Source organism: Bombina bombina, chromosome 11 (assembly GCF_027579735.1).
Source record: "Bombina bombina isolate aBomBom1 chromosome 11, aBomBom1.pri, whole genome shotgun sequence".
NCBI lineage: Eukaryota > Metazoa > Chordata > Amphibia > Anura > Bombinatoridae > Bombina > Bombina bombina.
In genome coordinates this window covers 98,111,842-98,131,841 of record NC_069509.1, presented here as the reverse complement: position 1 = coordinate 98,131,841, position 20,000 = coordinate 98,111,842, and the positions used below count along the sequence as shown (strand labels likewise).

General features: G+C 40.6%; 1 protein-coding gene across 1 annotated transcript in view; it reads left to right on the top strand.

Moving 5' to 3' along the window:
* The window catches only part of WDR24 (WD repeat domain 24), a gene marked incomplete in the record, with an annotated part of 205,604 nt that overhangs the window by 748 nt on the left and 184,856 nt on the right, over positions 1-20,000 (top strand). Inside the window, 1 exon segment of the mRNA XM_053694936.1 lies at positions 1-22. This exon segment is cut by the window's left edge and continues 748 nt beyond it. Within this exon segment, the coding sequence (XP_053550911.1) occupies positions 1-22 (22 nt within the window).

Below are 20,000 nucleotides of genomic sequence, written 5' to 3'. Positions count from 1 at the left end.
GACTCAGTCAGCACGTTTTCAGGTGATTTTGCAAAGGGTTGCTCAAATCTATTCTATGGGGGTTTATCTTGAATTCCCAGCCTGCTGATTATAAAGCATTTCTAAATGTTGGTTGGTGATAGTACATGTGGGCCAGTCAAAGTGGACTTATCTACTCATGCAAAGTAGTCAATTGTTGGCCATTTGCCTATAACAAAACACCAAATAGTTGGATATGTAAATGTTGATTAGAGCTAATAGTTTAATGAGATTCATGTTATTTTTGATGACACAAAACAGTAGATTTTGGTTATAATTAATGGGTTGGCAAGTAAGTCCAAGTTTAACTATGTCTAGTAGACTTGTGTGAAAATGTGAGCATATGAAGTGGCTTATATTGTACAGTAAGATCTTAGACATTTTTATTACCTGTGTACATAACTGATGAGTGATAATCATATTTTGAAACAGTATAAGTAGTTTATATACTAAGACATCTAATTAAAAATAAATATATATATATTCTTTTGAAATAGTTGCAATATTTCTAAGTGTAAATATAGTGACCTCGTTACTTTGGCTGTGTGGAGCATGTGCTCTCTAACTGTTCAGTGGTTTTGGTTTGTATATTTTATGTTCTTTCTGTTACTTTTTGTTTAAAGGGGCAGTAAACACATGAGGTTTGTATATACAGTGTTTATACATTGGTGCTTAATGTTGTAAGTACAAACCTTTATTTTAAATTGATTCAGGCATCAGTAGGAGCTTGTTAAAGAAGACCAATGCTAGCAAAGGGAGACATCAGCACTGGGTGACAGGGGGACATAACACCTGAGAGCCAGTTAAGGGGAAAGGTGATGGATGGTTACCACAGTTATTCCTGCATGTGTCTCTTTAACTGCTCTCGCTGGCAGTGTTTATGGAGTGTTAAAGTGATGGTAAACCGTTTACTGTAAACTCTCCCCTTTTTAAAAACTGATTGTTAATGATATTTTAAATGGGGTTTAATTCATCGGTTGTAAAGAAATATTCCTTTTTAATATAGATATGAAATTAAAATACTACCTCACGCTCCTCCGCCCACTCCAAAAGTACATTTTTCTGTTAGCTGTTCTCCAATCGGTGCTCTAGCTACAAAAAAGTACCTCCTTAAAGGGACTTGAAAGTGATAACTGTAAAAAGCTGACGGGGAAATATCACCTGAACCTATCTATGTAAAAAAGGCAAATATTTTACCTCACAAAGTGTTCTGTAAAAGTTATCTTTTAGTTACTTCCCAGCTGCAGGTAAAGAGAAAGGGGAAAAAAAATGATCAGCATCAACAGTGCTGAGGTCATGAACTTTTACTGTGATCTCATGAGATTTCAAAGTAAACTTCCTTGAACTAAATAGGGAAATAACATGAGTGTGCTGGGACTGGCATACTGATTTGCTGCTTAAAGTCCCTTTTAAAATGGGGTGTGAATACTTTTTTACATAGAGATGTTCAGGTGATATTTTCTAGTCAGCTTTTTACAGCTATACTGCATTACTTTCAAGTGTTACAACATTTGGTTATCATGGTCCTTTAAGGGGAGAGTGGGTGGCCGGAGTGTGGGGAATTTGAATTTCAGAGCTACATTAAAAAGTAAGTTATTGCATATCTTCGTTACAACTAATGAATTAATCTTCATCTAAAATATTGCTAACATTCTGTTTTTATAAAGGGGAGAGCTTACCATCACTTTAAAGGAACCCTGAACCCAAATTTTTTCTTTCATTATTCAAATAGAGCATGCAATTTTAAGCAACTTTCTAATTTACTCCTATTATCAAATTTTCTTCGTTCTCTTGCTATCTTTATTTGAAAAAGAAGGCATCTAAGCTTTTTTTGGTTCAGACCTCTGGACAGCACTTTTTTTTTTTTTATTTTATTTTTTTTATTGGTGGATGAATTTATCCACCAATCAGCAAGGACAACCCAGGTTGTTCATATAAAATGGGCTCGCATCTAAACTTACATTCTTGCATTTCAAATAAAGATAGCAAGAGAATAAAGAAAATTTGATATTAGGAGTAAATTAGAAAGTTGCTTATAATTCCATGCTCTATCTGAATTCACGAAAGAGAAAAATTTTGGGTTCAGTGTCCCTCTAAATAGTACAAAGGTATGCCTTCTATTAAGTAGATTTATACATATAGTCAAAAACACGTTTATTTTAAATTGCCATTCCTTCCTACTACCCCTTCCACCTTTCTCTTTAAAAACCTGCGATACAGCGTGCTGGCTTTTACAGAGGAGACAGGGCAGATGTGTAAGGAGTGTTGACTATTTGAACTAGAGCTGCAACAACTAATCGTCATAATCGATTATGAAAATAGTTGTCAACGAATCTCATAATCGATTAATCGGTTTGCAATTAGTTGGTCTGTGCACAACACCAGCTGCTTCACTCCAATGAACTGCTGCATATGGTATTGTGTTTTATGGTTATGTCCTTAGCCTAAAGGACGTCTACAGACGTTTACTTGTCACTTTTTCAGGACAGTATACGTTTACAACTTCCCCTGGCTTATGTGCAGCCCAGATATAAAAGTCATCATTTTGATTGTTTATATTAAATCTGGTGATTTGGAACTATGCTTTTCATGATATAGTGCCAAGCTTGTTGTTTACACCTTGCCCCTAGATTGATGGGAGTTATTTAAATTGATGTGCACTATTATCTGTTTGCACAATTATTAGTGTATTGCTTGCTATTGCTGATTATATGTACTGTATAAATAAATGTGTAAGGCTTTGTCCTGTTATTGATATACAGTCCTTAGCGCTTTTGATTTTGTTTTTTATAGGTTTTTTTTACATTTTTAATAAATTGTGATAATATGTACCAGATTCAACCTTTATAAGTATATATTCGTTATTTTTAGAGCGGACTAGATATTTCCCCTAACCTTATAGCTGGTTATTTACCATTGCATATAGATATTCAAGATATTTTTATGTTAGAATGAAATCAAGGGTTACTTTATTGAGAGGCCCCTTGCCAAGGTAGAAAACACTTAGCATTGGTGAAGAGCTAACAAAGATAAATATACCACTTTGGTGAAATTGGCAAAACCCTACATATGCACCTCAACACCATCCGAGTGCCTCTTCTCTGCTGCAGGAAATATAGCTGCAAACGGAGAACCAGCCTTAGCCAGAAGCATGTGGACAAGTTGAGATGTTTGCATTTCAATGCAAAGTTTCTGAAAGAGTGAATAACAGAATATTATTAACAGTGATAGTCTAACTCTTCCTAGTTCTACCTCTTTTCAAACAGTTTGTGGTTTTGTTTTGTTTAATTATAAAACTGTTCTCTGCTGCTTAAAAATTGAAGAAACCGTTGTGTTAATGTAAAGTTTTAGTCTGAAGTTTATATTTTTTAACACTCATTATGTGGATATTATTGATTCTCTTTTTATCAGATTAGTCGATTAATCGAAAAAATAATCGTCCGATTAATCGATTATGAAAATAATCGTTAGTTGCAGCCCTAATTTGAACGTAACCTTTTTAAGAAATTGTTCCTCAGATAGGAGAATGTTGATAGTCACAATATTGACAGTAATACTGGCAAGCTATTTATTTTATTTCACATAGTGGAGAAGCACATAATGAAGTTGCATTTGCATCCCTGCCGCGGTGTGGCAATATAGCTTATCCTGGTCCTAGGTCTGGCTCCCATATTTGGTCCCTACTGTCCTCTGTTATCCTCCTTATATCACAGCTGCAGCTAAATCAGAATTGTGCCATAAAGCATTTACTTTTAGTTCCCATGTATGGGTATCATATGTTTGCGTGTGCCCGCATTCTTTAAAAAATGTATTAAAATTGGCCGGCTCCTAAGCTTTCAACCTTTTCAAATAAAGATACCAAAAGTTGCTATCTGGATCATGAAAGTTTAATTTTGACTAGACTATCCCTTTTAAGACTTGGCTGATATGTTATTCTATAACCGCACAGCAGAAATGTCTTGTAACTACAAGTTTACTGTCCCTTTTAAGTTTAGTTACATTGTAGCCTTATACCTTTATTAAAATTGACCACATGATTTTGATACAGATAGATTAAGCCTATTTTTTTCTTATATGTCCTTTTTTAATTTTCTTATGCAAGTTTTAAAGTTCAAGTTATGGTGATATCAAGACAAGCTAGTATTTATTAAACTATCATTGAGGTAGTCGCTAAGTTAACTTTTTAAATTACCGATCTATTTGACATAAAAATCTTTGACAAATTCCCGACCATTCGGCTCCAAACCTCCTCCCAAGCCCTACTTCTGTCATTGCGCACTTCTCTGTGTGTAGAAAAAGTATCTAGCACATGCGCAGAAGGATGAAGGGGCGGATGACGTCGAGTGACGGCCGCCTAACGGCCAGAATCTCAATTGGCTCAAAAGAAAACGTGATTATGGGAGACTTTTTTTTTTTTTTTTGTTTTTTTTTTGCTTTAAACGGATTGAATTTAGTAACGTTACGAATCAACTTTCTAAAGGCCTTAACTTCATAAATAATATAATATATAGAAACTGATAACTTAAAGGGACAGTAAACCTTAAAAATAATGTTATATAATTCTGCACATAGTGCAGAATTATAACATTATTTAGGTGCTATAGCCATAAACGCCTTTTTTACCTTTTTTTAATTTGCTAAAAAAATGGCGCTTTTACAGACCCGCTCTCTGCTGAGCGGGTCGGTTATTTTTAGTCAGCGCATCGGGCCAGCTGTATAGTCACAGCCCGGCCCGACCGCGCCATAAGACTAAGTGCAGCTCGCTCCTGCTCTGTCTGACAGCAGGAGCGAGCTGCACTTAGTGCTAGGGCGCGGTCGGGCCGGGTTGTGACTATACAGCTGGCCCGATGCGCTGAGTAAATATAACAGACCCGCTCAGCAGAGTACAGAGAGCGGGTCTGTAAAACAGCTGTTTTTTTTAAATTAATAGGGTACAATTATGTTTTATAATGTTATATAATTCTGCACTATGTGCAGAATTATATAACATTATTTTTAAAGTTTACTGACACTTTAAGCTTTCATGATTTAGATAGAGAATGCATTTTAAACAACTTTCAAGTGAATTTCAATTAATCTAATTTGCTTTGTTCCGTTGGTATCCTTTGTTGAAGTGCATACCTAGGTAAGGACAGCAGTGTTCTGCACTAAAAAAAATTGCCAGTCGGGTGGCATTATGAAGTAGCTCGGTGAAGGCAGTGTAATAATTTGTAAGATAACTTTTTCTGCTCTTCAATGCACAAATTAATTGCTAATTTTATGATTAAATTGTTTTTATTAGGTAATGCAAAATACAATACAGGTACCAGTCAAACTCAATACATATGTCATTGTAATGAAAAGCTTAACATTATCATATGGGAGAGTCCAAGTAGTTTCGAGGTAGCCAACTTATTTAGCAAACTTATTGTTCCAGCAGATCCTACTATCTTGGCCCGCCGTTAGGGGACAACTCGGTCCCTGGAACTCCCCAGCTCCTTATAATCCAACCTTAATGCCTTCCTGGGAATGGTTTTCAACAATAGTGTAAGTAGAGGCAATTTCTCTTCTGTAGTCTCCCAGGGGAATATATACTTGTGATTGAGCTGTTGACTGGTTATGTGAGTAACTACCTGTTACTCGTCTTAAACTTATTTTATCTAACTAATTAAGAAAACTACCAAACAAATAGAAGGGAAAAGAGAAAAAAAAAGAAAAATAGAACAGTCATAAATCAAGGGTTAACATCATGATAGCAAAAACAGCTTATCAGCACTTCATCTCTCCTTCCCGCTCCCCACTGCTTCCAATCTTTCAAAGGCACTAAAAATATGTGGAGCGGAAATGTATTTATATACCTATTAATACAGGCTACTTTCTAGTGTGGCTCCTCCGTCACCCCCCCCCCCCCACCGTCTCTGGTCCTCCATCTCCAACCGACACATACCTCCCCCCGGCCCCCAGCATCCAGTAATACCATGTTTTCTGGAAGGTGTCAGATGTGCCCTGGGTGTATGCAGCTAACTCATACATAGAATACGTATGTTCAAATTTAGCCATGATCTCCCTCCACGCCGGTACCCCAGTTTTCCAGTATTTGGCTATAGTAACTCTGGTTATAGTGCATAAAATCCTGATGAAGGCATTAATGTGTTTGTTTAAGTTGGGTAACTGTTCGTGAAGGAGGGCCTGCGCCAAACTGAGATGGATACTCTCGTCTAGAAGAGCACTCAGCAATTCAGAGAGGTTCCTCCATATATGGTTAACCTGTGGGCATTCCCACCACATGTGTAGATAGGTGCCTTCCTCCCTGCATCCCCTGTAACAAAGTCTGGATCCGCCTTTCACCAAATGCGCTGTCCTAAGGGGAGTAAGGTACCATCTAAAGGAGGTCTTAATAATGTTTTCTCTAAGGTCTGCACTCAATAGGGATCTACAGGAACCGTAAAACAGCTCCTCCCACTCCCCCTGTTCCTTTATCACTCCTAGATCTGTTTCCCATTTTAATACTAAAGGAGTCTTAGAGCTAGCTCTATGCGCCTGCAGGTCAAGGTAGATTAGTGAGATTGCACGTTTGGGTCTGCTGGAGGCGGCACACAATCTTTCTAAACTTGTAGTACTTCTAGTGGCCGTCTTGGATAGATAATGACGTATTGCTGATGCTATTTGTAAGTATAAGAACCACTGGAGTGGTATCGGGTCTATTTTTTGGCTCAATTGTGAGTAGGTTATGGGGGCTCCATTGCACACTAGGTCCGCCACTCTATAGAGTCCCTTATTCTCCCATTTACCTACTAGTGGCCTATGATCAGGGTTTAACAGGTACTTTAAAGGGATCTTCATAGAGTTCTCCGGGAAGATATTGTCGGGTCCCACCGTTGATTTCCATTCCTGTCTAGACAATCTAGTGATTGAGGAAAGCTGTAGCATTTCCCCTCTCTTTGCCCCCCTTTCCCATATAATGTCCTCTGGAGAGTTAAGGTTCCCCATCTCTGCCTCAAAGATGGGCCACAAGATGCTGTCATCCCTCCTCCCGCATAGAGAAATCTGTGCAAGTCTGGCTGCCTTATAGTAGTCCTGCAGGTTAGGTAGGCCAACCCCTCCCAGTTGTCTATGTCTCGTGAGTAGTTGAGAGGAAATCCTAGCCTGTTTCTTGTCTCTAAGGAAGTTGTGAAGGGCTTTTTGGATAGAGTCTAGGTCAGGTTTATTAACTTTTATAGGTAATACTCTAAATAGATACAGAATCCTTGGTAGAATGTTCATTTTAATGGATGTCAGTCTCCCATACCATGAAAACTTAAGTGGTTGCCATCTGTTAAGGTCTGACCTGATTTTTTTAAACATTGGAAGGTAGTTTAATCTATAAAGGTTAGATGAGTGTGATGTAAGATTTATTCCCAGGTACCTAATACTTTGTTTGGACCATCTGAGTTCGAAATTAGTTTCGATATTTTTCATTGTGTGTCTAGGGAGGTTAAGTGGAAGGGCTTCGCATTTATCCAAGTTAATTTTATATCCCGAGATAGAGGAAAACTCCTGGATAACCTCATATAGCAAAGGAAGTGACAAGAGTGGTTTAGTAATTGTCAACAAGATGTCATCCGCGAACAAAGTGATTTTATGGGTTAACCTCCCAATCTGCAGACCCTCTATTCCCGGGTTGTTCCTAATGGAAGCGGCCAGGGGTTCTATACACAACGCGAACAGCAGCGGCGAGAGGGGGCAGCCCTGCCTAGTGCCGTTTTGAATTTGGATATCCACTGATTGATGTCCCACTGCCCTAACTCGCGCCGATGGTCTAGAATAAACATTGCGAATTGCTGTTAAAAAGGGCCCATGTATCCCTCTCTTTTCTAGCACTGTCCACATGTACTTCCAGTCCACTCTGTCGAATGCCTTCTCTGCGTCCAAAGAGAGGAGCAGAGAAGGCACTTCGTTTTCTGTCAAGTAGTCTATCACCCCTGTCATTCGTCGGACATTATCCGGGGCCTCCCTCCCCATCACGAAGCCCACCTGGTCTGGGTGTACTAATGTCGGGAGTATTTGCTTAAGTCTATTAGCTAGTACCTTCGTCACAATTTTGATGTCCTGGTTTATTAAAGAGATTGGTCTATAGTTATTACAAAATTTCGGATTTTTCCCTGGTTTTGGCAGTACGACAATTTTAGCTTGTAGTAGCTCTGCTGGTATCTCATGGCCCTCCATGATATGATTAGCGAATTTAATAATGTGTGGGAGTAGCTCTGCTTTAAACAGTTTGTAATATTCACCAGGGAACCCATCTGGTCCCGGTGCCTTCCCTGACTTGAGGTCTCTAAGGACCCCTAAAATTTCCTCCCGTGTGACTTTAGCATTAAGCATGTTATGATCTTCCTCTGAAATAACCCCCAAGTTTACACCATCTAGGAAGTCGGTTTGCTTTTGTTGTGTATTATTGTTGTAATCTACCTTTCTACCGTCGTAGAGATCCCTATAATAGTGTGCGAATGTATCCACTATCTCTTGTGGGTGTGAGGTTAAATGACCCGACGTGTCTTGCAAAATTGGGATTGATGATATTTGGTGGGTATCCCTAATTTTTTTGGCTAAAAATTTGTCTGGTTTGTTAGCATAAAGAAAGTAGGCTGATTTCAACCTATGTGCTGCTTTAATGGAGTGTTCATTTAAATATTTTGCCAGAGACTGTTTTTTTAGTTGTAGTGATTGGAGTGTAGTGGCCGAGTAAGTCTTTTTGTGGGAGCGTTCTAATTCCTCTATCTCGGAATACAATAGGGAAATATGGGTTTTAGTTTTCCTCGCTAGTATGGCTTTTTCTTTGATGAGAAGCCCCCGGATCACTGATTTATGCGCTGCCCAAACATTGATAGGATTAGAGGTTGAGTCTAAGTTAATATTCCAATATTCCTCCAATGCTCTTAATATGTTCTTTTTAATCTGGGGACTTTTAGTGCATGATGGGTCAAAAGTCCAAGACTTCGCCCTATTTGGGTCTCTCAAGTCCCCCAACTGAACCTGGGTGACAGAGTGGTCCGACCATACACACGTGTGTATGTTTGCTGCTCTAAGAACCGGTTGTAGTATTTGGCTTATGAAAATGTAATCCAGCTTGGTGTAAGTCTTATGAGCTGCTGAGTAATATGTTGTGTCTGTGGTTAAACCATGCAACGTCTTCCACGAATCAATTAGAGAATGGGGGCCCAGGGAGTCCATAATGGATTTGGCCATAGATCTAAGTCTCCCACTTTTTTTGGAAATCATGGTAGGGCCATGTACTAATCTTTGAATATCCAGGTTAAAGTCACCTGCTAATATGATCCGCATTTTAGACCATCCGGTCAACAAGTGTGAAATGTCTCTGAAAAAGACATTCTGTTTCTCATTCGGAGCATAGATATTGCACAGCACCACATCCACTCCCTGTATCTGGCCCTGTACCAGTATGTACCTACCCTCCTTATCCGCTATCGTTTCCCCATGTACAAATAAAAGTGAGTGGTGAATCAAGATGGAAACCCCTCGTTTCTTTGTGTTTGATGTGGCATGATAATGTTGAGTGTAGTCTCTCGACCAATATTTGGGGACAGAGGATTTAACAAAATGGGTCTCTTGTAAATACACTATGTTGGCGTGTAAGTTCCTGTATTGTGTGAGAGCTGTACGTCTCTTAATGTCCGAGTGCAGGCCTCTTACATTGTGTGATACTAAATTAATATTGGGAAGAGTCATCTTGTGGTGTGTCGGGATTGGTCTATGTTATTGTCATAAATAAAAACCGCACTTACCTGCAGTCTCAGGAAAGCCCCTGGAGGAGGAGCAACGGAAGAGCCACAAAAAACTACGTTATCTGTGATAGTGCATGATTTGAGATGAGCATAACCCCTTGTTTCATACTTAAACTTAACAACTTTAAACATCAGAATAAACATAAACTTAAACCAGAACGTATAGATGTTTCTGTACCTTAATTTCATCCCCTCCCAGAGAGAGTGTAAGGGAGTAAAGGAATGGCTCAAGGAATACTGGGAAGACAAGAGACAGAAAAGAGTAAAGAGGAAAAAGGAAAGAAGAGGAGAGGTGAAGTGTGCAGTCATTAGGACTAAATGACAGCCCTATTGCAACAAATGGCATTAAGCATATTTTAACAAGTACATAATAGCTATACATTATCCACAACTAACTTTCTCAGTAATTTCGCCCTTTACCTATTACCAAAGGGCAGGGAAACGGTAAGAACCTTATATAAAAAAAAAAGGATATAGGAAACCTCAGTTCGTGAGCATGTCCAACTCCCCAATGAGGAATTGAAAAGACACTAGTCCTTCCAAAAGATTCCCTCAGTGGGAAGCCCTGCTTTGTGAGGGTCAGCATTTCAAGGATAAGTCCAGTGTTCTCTGTGCAACTGAAATTGTGAGCATCAGGATTTAGATTTCTTGCCCCCCTTAGGGATCTTTGTCCATTTGCTCTTGAGAGGGGAGCCCCTAGGTTCCATAGGGACTAATGAACTGGTTGGAGGATTAATGTTGGAGACATCAGGTATATCCAAGCCTAGTTGTTTGCACCCTGAGGGCACTTCCTCAAGCGATTTGATGCTGATGGATCTGCCTTCTTTCATCACTATCAAGGCGAATGGGAATCCCCATCTATATGGTATTTGATTTTTCCTGAGGAGGGTTGTGAGTGGTCTTAGTGTATTGCGGCGTTGAAGAGTGCGTATACAAAGGTCCTGATAGAACTGTATCACGTTCCCCTGGAATTTAAAAGTAGGATTTTGGCGTGCTGCCTGTAGAATTCTTTCTTTCTCAGGGAAACGTAAAAATTTGATAATAATATCTCTGGGCGGTAAGTCATCTTTAGGTTTAGCTCTAAGGGCTCTGTGAGCTCTCTCTATCTGAAAGGAGTCATCTGTGTTGTCTCCTGTGATTGCACGGAACAGTTGTAGGAGGTAAGAGTTTAAGTCCTTATTCAGGATTGATTCCGGGATTCCCTTAAGACGTAGATTGCATCTCCTCGACCTGTTCTCCAGGTCCTCCATTTTTTCCTGAAGTTCCTGAATTTCTTGCTGTTGGGAGTTATAAGATTTTGAGAGAGTGGAAATATCCTCAGATAATTCTTCTTGATTAGTTTCAAGGGTGTCCACCCTGTTGCCAATTTCAGTGATGTCATCTTTTATTTCTTTTAAACTTGCAGTTACTGAAGAATGGAGTTTATCTATTTTGCTCCACAATTTTTCAAAATTTGTGTCAATGTCTTTCTTGGAGACCAATGTTTGCAAGTCTGCTTTTGTGACAGGGATTTGCTCTGCAGGAGTTGAATCAGAAGACCCTTCAAATCCCTCCTCCTCTGTCTCCGATTCCATGACTTCAGGAATCTTGTTTGCCCTTGATGTTTTAAAAAAAGTGTCCACAGGTGTTGTCTTAGGGGGTCTATCTATTTTATTTGGTTTTCTGGCCGACATGGTATATCCGTGTTTTTATTTGCTCTCTTTTTTTTATTCTGTGTGTTCCACCAGGTGTAATAGGAAAGGAGGGAAGGGGGGGAGTGATTCTAAATACTGGTAAATAACAGGAATATTGCAGTGTCTAATTATCTTCCTTGCGGTTAAGAGAAGAGAAAAGAAAAATATTTGTTGCTCAGGATAGTAGCACAATTCTCCACCCCCACTTCCTATTGCTTTTGTGAATTAAAACCTGGTTGGGTTTTTAATCTTGCGGCCTGTGTTGAGACTCCTCCAAAATGACCCCTCTCTGTTTTACACTGACAGTAATATGTTAAGTGATTCCCTTACTTCACATTGTATGCCAGTTATATGAGCTTACCGCGCCAAATTGACCTTTGCTACGCACCTTTATTTTAGCTGCGTCTCTGGTTAAACTTTAGCCGCCATTGCATAACCCCTGCATGGTTCTGATAGTCCCTTTTACTTACAGATACCTGTCAGCATGTTTTCGCCCGGCCTGTTCAGTAAGTCTAATGAGGCAAGTAGCGCCTCTGATTTCCGACAGCTCAGTGAGATGATGCGGAGTTCTTCCCCCACGTGTCAATGGCGGATCAAAAAGTCCCGTGCACTTTTCACATCCTCCCTCAGCCGGGTAGGAGCTTCTGGACTGCTGTTTCGTGCCGAAGGTGCACCGTTAATATTTCTGAGTGCCTGAGGTGTTTTGTCTGCTCCGATGTCTCTATGTACCCTGCGGGTTGTGTCACCGTTACCCGGCTGATGTCTCTCAGGCTGAGTCTAATCCGCACTCCTTGTTGTTATCCGGGCAAACTAAAGCATGGATTAGCTTTTAGATGGTCTCTCCTTGCCCAAATGATTCTTTTTTCACATTGTAGTATGCTATAATGCTCATGTATATATCCTGACTGCACGGAGCTCTTCACCTAAGCCTCCATCTTAGAGCTCGGTCAGGCCTAATTGCTAATTTTAAAGGGACAGTCTACTCCCAAAATTTTTGTTTAAATAAAATAGCTAATCCCTTTTATTACCCATTCCCTAGTTTTGCATAACCAACACGTTTATATTAATATACTTTTTACCTCTGTGATTACCTTGTATCTAAGCCTCTGCAAACTGCCCCCTTATTTCAGTTCTTTTGACAGACTTGCATTTTAGCCAATCAGTGCCTTCTCATAAGTATCTTTACCTGCATGACAACAATGTTATCTATATGGCACACATTAACTAACGCCCTCCTAGCTGTGAAAAACTGTCAGATGCCTTTTTAAATAAGAGGCGGACTTCAAGGACTTAGAAATTTGCATATGAGTCTACCTAGGTTTAGCTTTAAACTAAAAAAAGAATACCAAGAAAACAAAGCAAATTTGATGATGAAAGTGAATTGGAAAGTTGTTTAAAATTTTATGCCCTATCTGAATCATGAAAGTTCAATTTTGACTAGACCGTCCCTTTTAACATCCATTTTATTTAAAGATAATCTGTACTGTCTGGCACTTTAAAACATAGTACAGGTGGCCCTCGTTTTACAACGGTTCAATTTACACCGTTAAAAAAACATAATTTATGCTTACCTGATAAATTTATTTCTCTTGTAGTGTAGTCAGTCCACGGGTCATCCATTACTTATGGAATATATCTCTTCCTAACAGGAAGCTGCAAGAGGATCACCCAAGCAGAGCTGCTATATAGCTCCTCCCCTCACATGTCATATTCAGTCATTCGACCAAAGCAGACGAGAAAGGAGAAACCATAGGGTGTAGTGGTGACTGGAGTTTAATTAAAATTTAGATCTGCCTTAAAGACAGGGCGGACCGTGGACTGACTACACTACAAGAGAAATAAATTTATCAGGTAAGCATAAATTATGTTTTCTCTTGTTAAGTGTAGTCAGTCCACGGGTCATCCATTACTTATGGAATACCAATACCAAAGCTAAAGTACACGGATGAAGGGAGGGACAAGGCAGGAACATTAAACAGAAGGAACCACTGCCTGAAGTACCTTTCTCCCAAAAATAGCCTCCGAAGAAGCAAAAGTGTCAAATTTGTAAAATTTTGAAAAAGTGTGAAGTGAAGACCAAGTTGCAGCCTTGCAAATCTGATCAACAGAGGCCTCATTTTTAAAGGCCCAGGTGGAAGCCACAGCTCTAGTAGAATGAGCTGTAATCCTTTCAGGAGGCTGCTGTCCAGCAGTCTCATAGGCTAAACGTATTATTCTACAAAGCCAAAAAGAGAGAGAGGTAGCCGAAGCCTTTTGACCTCTTCTCTGTCCAGAGTAAACGACAAACAGGGAAGAAGTTTGACGAAAATCTTTAGTTGCCTGCAAATAGAACTTCAGGGCACGGACTACGTCCAAATTATGCAAAAGTCGTTCCTTCTTTGAAGAAGGGTTAGGACACAGTGATGGAACAACAATCTCTTGATTGATATTCTTGTTAGTAACTACCTTAGGTAAGAACCCAGGTTTAGTACGCAGAACTACCTTGTCGGAATGAAAAATCAGATAAGGAGAATCACAATGTAAGGCAGATAACTCAGAGACTCTTCGAGCCGAGGAAATAGCCATCAAAAACAGAACCTTCCAGGATAACAGCTTGATATCAATGGAATGAAGGGGTTCAAATGGAACGCCTTGAAGAACGTTAAGAACTAAGTTTAAGCTCCACGGCGGAGCAACAGTCTTAAACACAGGCTTAATCCTAGCTAAAGCCTGACAAAAAGCCTGAACGTCTGGAACTTCAGCCAGACGTTTGTGTAGAAGAATAGACAGAGCAGAAATCTGTCCCTTTAACGAACTAGCAGATAAGCCCTTTTCTAAACCCTCTTGTAGAAAGGACAATATCCTAGGAATCCTAACCTTACTCCATGAGTAACTCTTGGATTCGCACCAATATAAATATTTACGCCATATCTTATGGTAAATTTTTCTGGTAACAGGCTTCCTAGCCTGTATTAAGGTATCAATAACCGACTCCGAGAAGCCACGCTTTGATAGAATCAAGCGTTCAATCTCCATGCAGTCAGCCTCAGAGAAATTAGATTTGGATGGTTGAAAGGACCCTGAATTAGAAGGTCCTGTCTCAGAGGCAGAGACCACGGTGGACAGGACGACATGTCCACTAGGTCTGCATACCAGGTCCTGCGTGGCCACGCAGGCGCTATCAGAATCACCGAAGCTCTCTCCTGTTTGATCTTGGCAATCAAACGAGGAAGCATCGGAAATGGTGGAAACACATAAGCCATGTTGAAGACCCAAGGGGCTGTCAGAGCATCTATCAGCACCGCTCCCGGGTCCCTGGACCTGGATCCGTAACAAGGAAGCTTGGCGTTCTGGCGAGACGCCATGAGATCCAGATCTGGTTTGCCCCAACGATGAATCAGTTGAGCAAAGACCTCCGGATGAAGTTCCCACTCCCCCGGATGAAAAGTCTGGCGACTTAGAAAATCCGCCTCCTAGTTCTCCATGCCTGGGATGTAAATCGCTGACAGGTGGCAAGAGTGAGACTCTGCCCAGCGAATTATCTTTGAGACTTCCAACTTCGCTAGGGAACTTCTGGTTCCCCCTTGATGGCTGATGTAAGCCACAGTCGTGATGTTGTCCGACTGAAATCTGATGAACCTCAGAGTTGCTAACTGAGGCCAAGCTAGGAGAGCATTGAATATTGCTCTTAATTCCAGAATATTTATTGGGAGGAGTTTCTCCTCCTGAGTCCATAATCCCTGAGCCTTCAGGGAGTTCCAGACTGCGCCCCAGCCTAGAAGGCTGGCGTCTGTTGTTACAATCGTCCAATCTGGCCTGCGAAAGGTCATCCCCTTGGACAGAAGTGGCCGAGAAAGCCACCATAGAAGAGAATCTCTGGTCTCTTGATCCAGATTTAGTAGGGGGGACAAATCTGAGTAATCCCCGTTCCACTGACTTAGCATGCACAATTGCAGCGGTCTGAGATGCAGGCGCGCATATGGTACTATGTCCATTGCCGCTACCATTAAGCCGATTACTTCCATGCACTGAGCTACTGACGGGTGTGGAATGGAATGAAGGACACGGCAAGCATTTAGAAGTTTTGATAACCTGGACTCCGTCAGGTAAATTTTCATCTCTACAGAATCTATAAGAGTCCCTAGAAAGGGAACCCTTGTAAGTGGTAATAGAGAACTCTTTTCCACGTTCACCTTCCACCCATGCGACCTCAGAAATGCCAGAACTATCTCTGTATGAGACTTGGCAGTTTTAAAACTTGACGCTTGTATCAGAATGTCATCTAGGTACGGAGTCACCGCTATGCCTCGCGGTCTTAGTACCGCCAGAAGTGAGCCCAGAACTTTTGTAAAGATTCTTGGAGCCGTAGCTAATCCGAAGGGAAGAGCTACAAACTGGTAATGCCTGTCTAGGAAAGCAAATCTTAGGTACCGATAATGATCCTTGTGAATCGGTATGTGAAGGTAGGCATCCTTTAAGTCCACTGTGGTCATGTACTGACCCTCTTGGATCATGGGAAGGATGGTTCGAATAGTTTCCATTTTGAATGATGGAACTCTTAGGAATTTGTTTAGGATTTTTAAGTCCAAGATTGGTCTGAAGGTTCCCTCTTTCTTGGGAACCACAAATAGATTTGAATAGAATCCTTGCCCGTGTTCCGTCCGCGGAACTGGGTGGATCACCCCCATTAGTAAGAGGTCTTGTACACAGCGTAGAAACGCCTCTTTCTTTATTTGGTTTGCTGATAACCTTGAAAGATGAAATCTCCCTCGTGGAGGAGAAGTTTTGAAGTCCAGGAGATATCCCTGAGATATGATCTCCAACGCCCAGGGATCCTGGACATCTCTTGCCAAGCCTGGGCGAAGAGAGAAAGTCTGCCCCCCCACTAGATCCGTTTCCGGATAGGGGGCCCTCTCTTCATGCTGTCTTAGGGGCAGCAGCAGGTTTCTTGGCCTGCTTGCCCTTGTTCCAGGACTGGTTAACTTTCCAGCCCTGCCTGTAACGAGCAACAGCTCCTTCCTGTTTTGGAGCGGAGGAAGTTGATGCTGCTCCTGCCTTGAAGTTACGAAAGGCACGAAAATTAGACTGTTTGGCCTTTGATTTGGCCCTGTCCTGAGGTAGAGCATGGCCCTTACCTCCCGTAATGTCAGCTATAATTTCTTTCAAGCCGGGCCCGAATAAGGTCTGCCCTTTGAAAGGAATATTAAGCAATTTAGATTTAGAAGTCACGTCAACTGACCAGGATTTAAGCCATAGCGCTCTGCGCGCTTGGATGGCGAATCCGGAGTTCTTAGCCGTAGTTTAGTTAAATGTACGACGGCATCAGAAACAAATGCGTTAGCTAGCTTAAGTGCTTTAAGCTTGTTCATAATTTCATCCAATGGAGCTGTGCGAATGGCCTCTTCCAGAGACTCAAACCAGAATGCCGCCGCAGCAGTGACAGGCGCAATTGCATGCAAGGGGCTGTAAGATAAAACCTTGTTGAACAAACATTTTCTTAAGGTAACCCTCTAATTTCTTATCCATTGGATCTGAAAAGGCACAACTATCCTCCACCGGGATAGTGGTACGCTTAGCTAAAGTAGAAACTGCTCCCTCCACCTTAGGGACCGTCTGCCATAAGTCTCGTGTGGTGGCGTCTATAGGAAACATTTTCCTAAATATGGGAGGAGGGGAAAAAGGCACACCAGGTCTATCCCACTCCTTGCTAATAATCTCTGTAAGCCTTTTAGGTATAGGAAACACGTCAGTACACACCGGTACCGCATAGTATTTATCCAACCTACATAATTTTTCTGGAATTGCAACCGTGTTACAATCATTCAGAGCCGCTAATACCTCCCCTAGCAATATGCGGAGGTTCTCAAGCTTAAATTTAAAATTAGAAATCTCTGAATCCAGTCTCCCTGGATCAGATCCGTCACCCACAGAATGATGCTCTCCGTCTTCATGTTTTGCAAACTGTGACGCAGTATCTGACATGGCTCTCACCTCATCCGCGCGCTCTGTCCTTAACCCAGAGCTATCGCGCTTGCCTCTTAATTCTGGCAATTTAGATAATACTTCTGTCATAACAGTAGCCATGTCTTGTAAAGTGATTTGTAAGGGCCTCCCTGATGTACTTGGCGCCACAAAATCACGCACCTCCTGAGCGGGAGGCGAAGGTACTGACACGTGAGGAGAGTTAGTCGGCATAACTTCCCCCACGTTGTCTGGTTATAATTTCTTTACATGTAAAGATTGACTTTTATTTAAAGTAACATCAATGCAATTAGTACACAAATTTCTATTGGGCTCCACATTGGCCTTTAAACATAGTGAACAAAGAGATTCATCTGTGTCAGACATGTTTAAACAGACTAGCAATGAGACTAGCAAGCTTGGAAATACTTTTCTAAATAAATTTACAAGCAATATAAAAAACGCTACTGTGCCTTTAAGAAGCACAAAAAGCTGTCACAGTTGAAATAACAATGAAGCAAAATAGTTATAGCAACCAATTTTTCACAGTAAATGTATTAAGTTAGCAAAGGATTGCACCCACCAGCAAATGGATGATTAACCCCTTAATACCCAAAAATGGATAACAATTTAATAATTAACGTTTTTATCACAGTCAAAACACACTGTCACAGGTCTGCTGTGACTGATTACCTCCCTCAAAATGAATTTTGAAGACCCCTGAGCTCTCTAGAGACGATCTGGATCATGGAGGATGAAGTAGACAGATTGTGACTAAATTTTTACTGCGCAAAAAAGCGCTAAAATAGGCCCCTCCCACTCATATTACAACAGTGGGGAAGCTCAGATAACTGTTTCTATGCAGAAAACAAAGATGGCCATGTGGTAAAAATCATGCCCCAATAAGTTTTATCACCAAGTACCTCACAAAAAACGATTAACATGCCAGTAAACGTTTTAAACATACATTTGAAAAGTTATGAATTGTTATTAATAAGCCTGCTACCAGTCGCTTTTACTGCAGTTAAGGCTCATACATTATTTCAGTATTAACAGTATTTTCAGAGTCAATTCCATTCCTTAGAAAAATACATTCAGTGTACACACACTCATCAGCCTAATACCAGTTGCTATCACTGCATTTAAGGCTGAACTTACTTTACATTGGTATCAGCAGTATTTTCTCAGTCAATTCCATTCCTCAGAAAAATAATTTACTGCACATACCTCATTTGCAGGGGGGCCCTGCATGCTATTCCCCTTTTCTGAAGTTACCTCACTCCTCAGATGAGAACAGCCAGTGGATCTTAGTTACGTCTGCTAAGATCATAGAAAACGCAGGCAGATTCTTCTTCTAATACTGCCTGAGAACAAACGGCACACTCCGGTGCCATTTAAAATAACAAACTTTTGATTGTAGAAATAAACTAAGTTAAAAAACACCACAGACCTCTCACAGCGACCTATCTTTAGTTAGGCTGCAAGAGAATGACTGAATATGACATGTGAGGGGAGGAGCTATATAGCAGCTCTGCTTGGGTGATCCTCTTGCAGCTTCCTGTTAGGAAGAGATATATTCCATAAGTAATGGATGACCCGTGGACTGACTACACTTAACAAGAGAAAATAACAACCTTTTTTCCAGTCATGTGACTGCTATTGAAAAGCATTGAGAAGCAGTGCATTTATTAAAATAGCCAGTAGGTGGAGCTGTCGGCTTGTTTTGCAGCAAAGCCAAGCAAGCTGAAATTAACCAGACATGAGCTATCGAGCAGATTTCAAAGGAGCAAGGTCTTCCTGTCTATAAATCAGTCCAGAATGGAATGCATAGAAATAACTGTTTGCAGAAAAATGCAAGTGAAGTCTGTGTTGTGATTATTTTATTAGGTTTATAATGCTGTTTAGCAAATGTTTTTGTTCATTTAACTTAGTTTAATTATATGTTCTGTGTTGTGTGATTATTTTATTAGGTTTATAATGCTGTTCAGCATTTAAGTCTTCATTTCAAAGCTTTAAAAATAATGTATTAGATGTTACTTATGACAATTTTGGGAGGGGCCTGGAACCTATCTCCCTCACTTCCCATTGACTTACATTATAAACTGGGTTTCAATTTACAACGGTTTCTATTTACAACCATTCCTTCTCGAACCTAACCCCGGCGTAAACTGAGGGCTACCTGTATATAAAATGAATCTTAAAAGCAGGAGCAGTTTTATTCATTACAATTTTTAAAGACCGTTCGTTTGTAAAATACTTGCCGTTTATTTATGGCAAACATCCTGCCATTCCTCCGCCTGCATCTCATAATGTATTTAGTTGAGGAATCCGGCTTCACCCAATCGTGGGGTGCACCACGATATGGTCGCCAGACATTACAAACACTTTAATTATAGATAATTTTAGCTTAATGGCTTAAAATTTAGCCTGGTGGTCGGTAAATTCAGCCGGGTGGTACGCTTGTTTTAAAGGTCCTGTGAAGAACACTAGACAGGAGCACTACTGGGAGCTATCTGCTGATTGGTGGCTGAACACAAATGGGTATTGTCATTAGTTCACCTAGGTCCCAGTAGTGCATTTCTGCTCTTTCAACAAAGGATACCAAGAC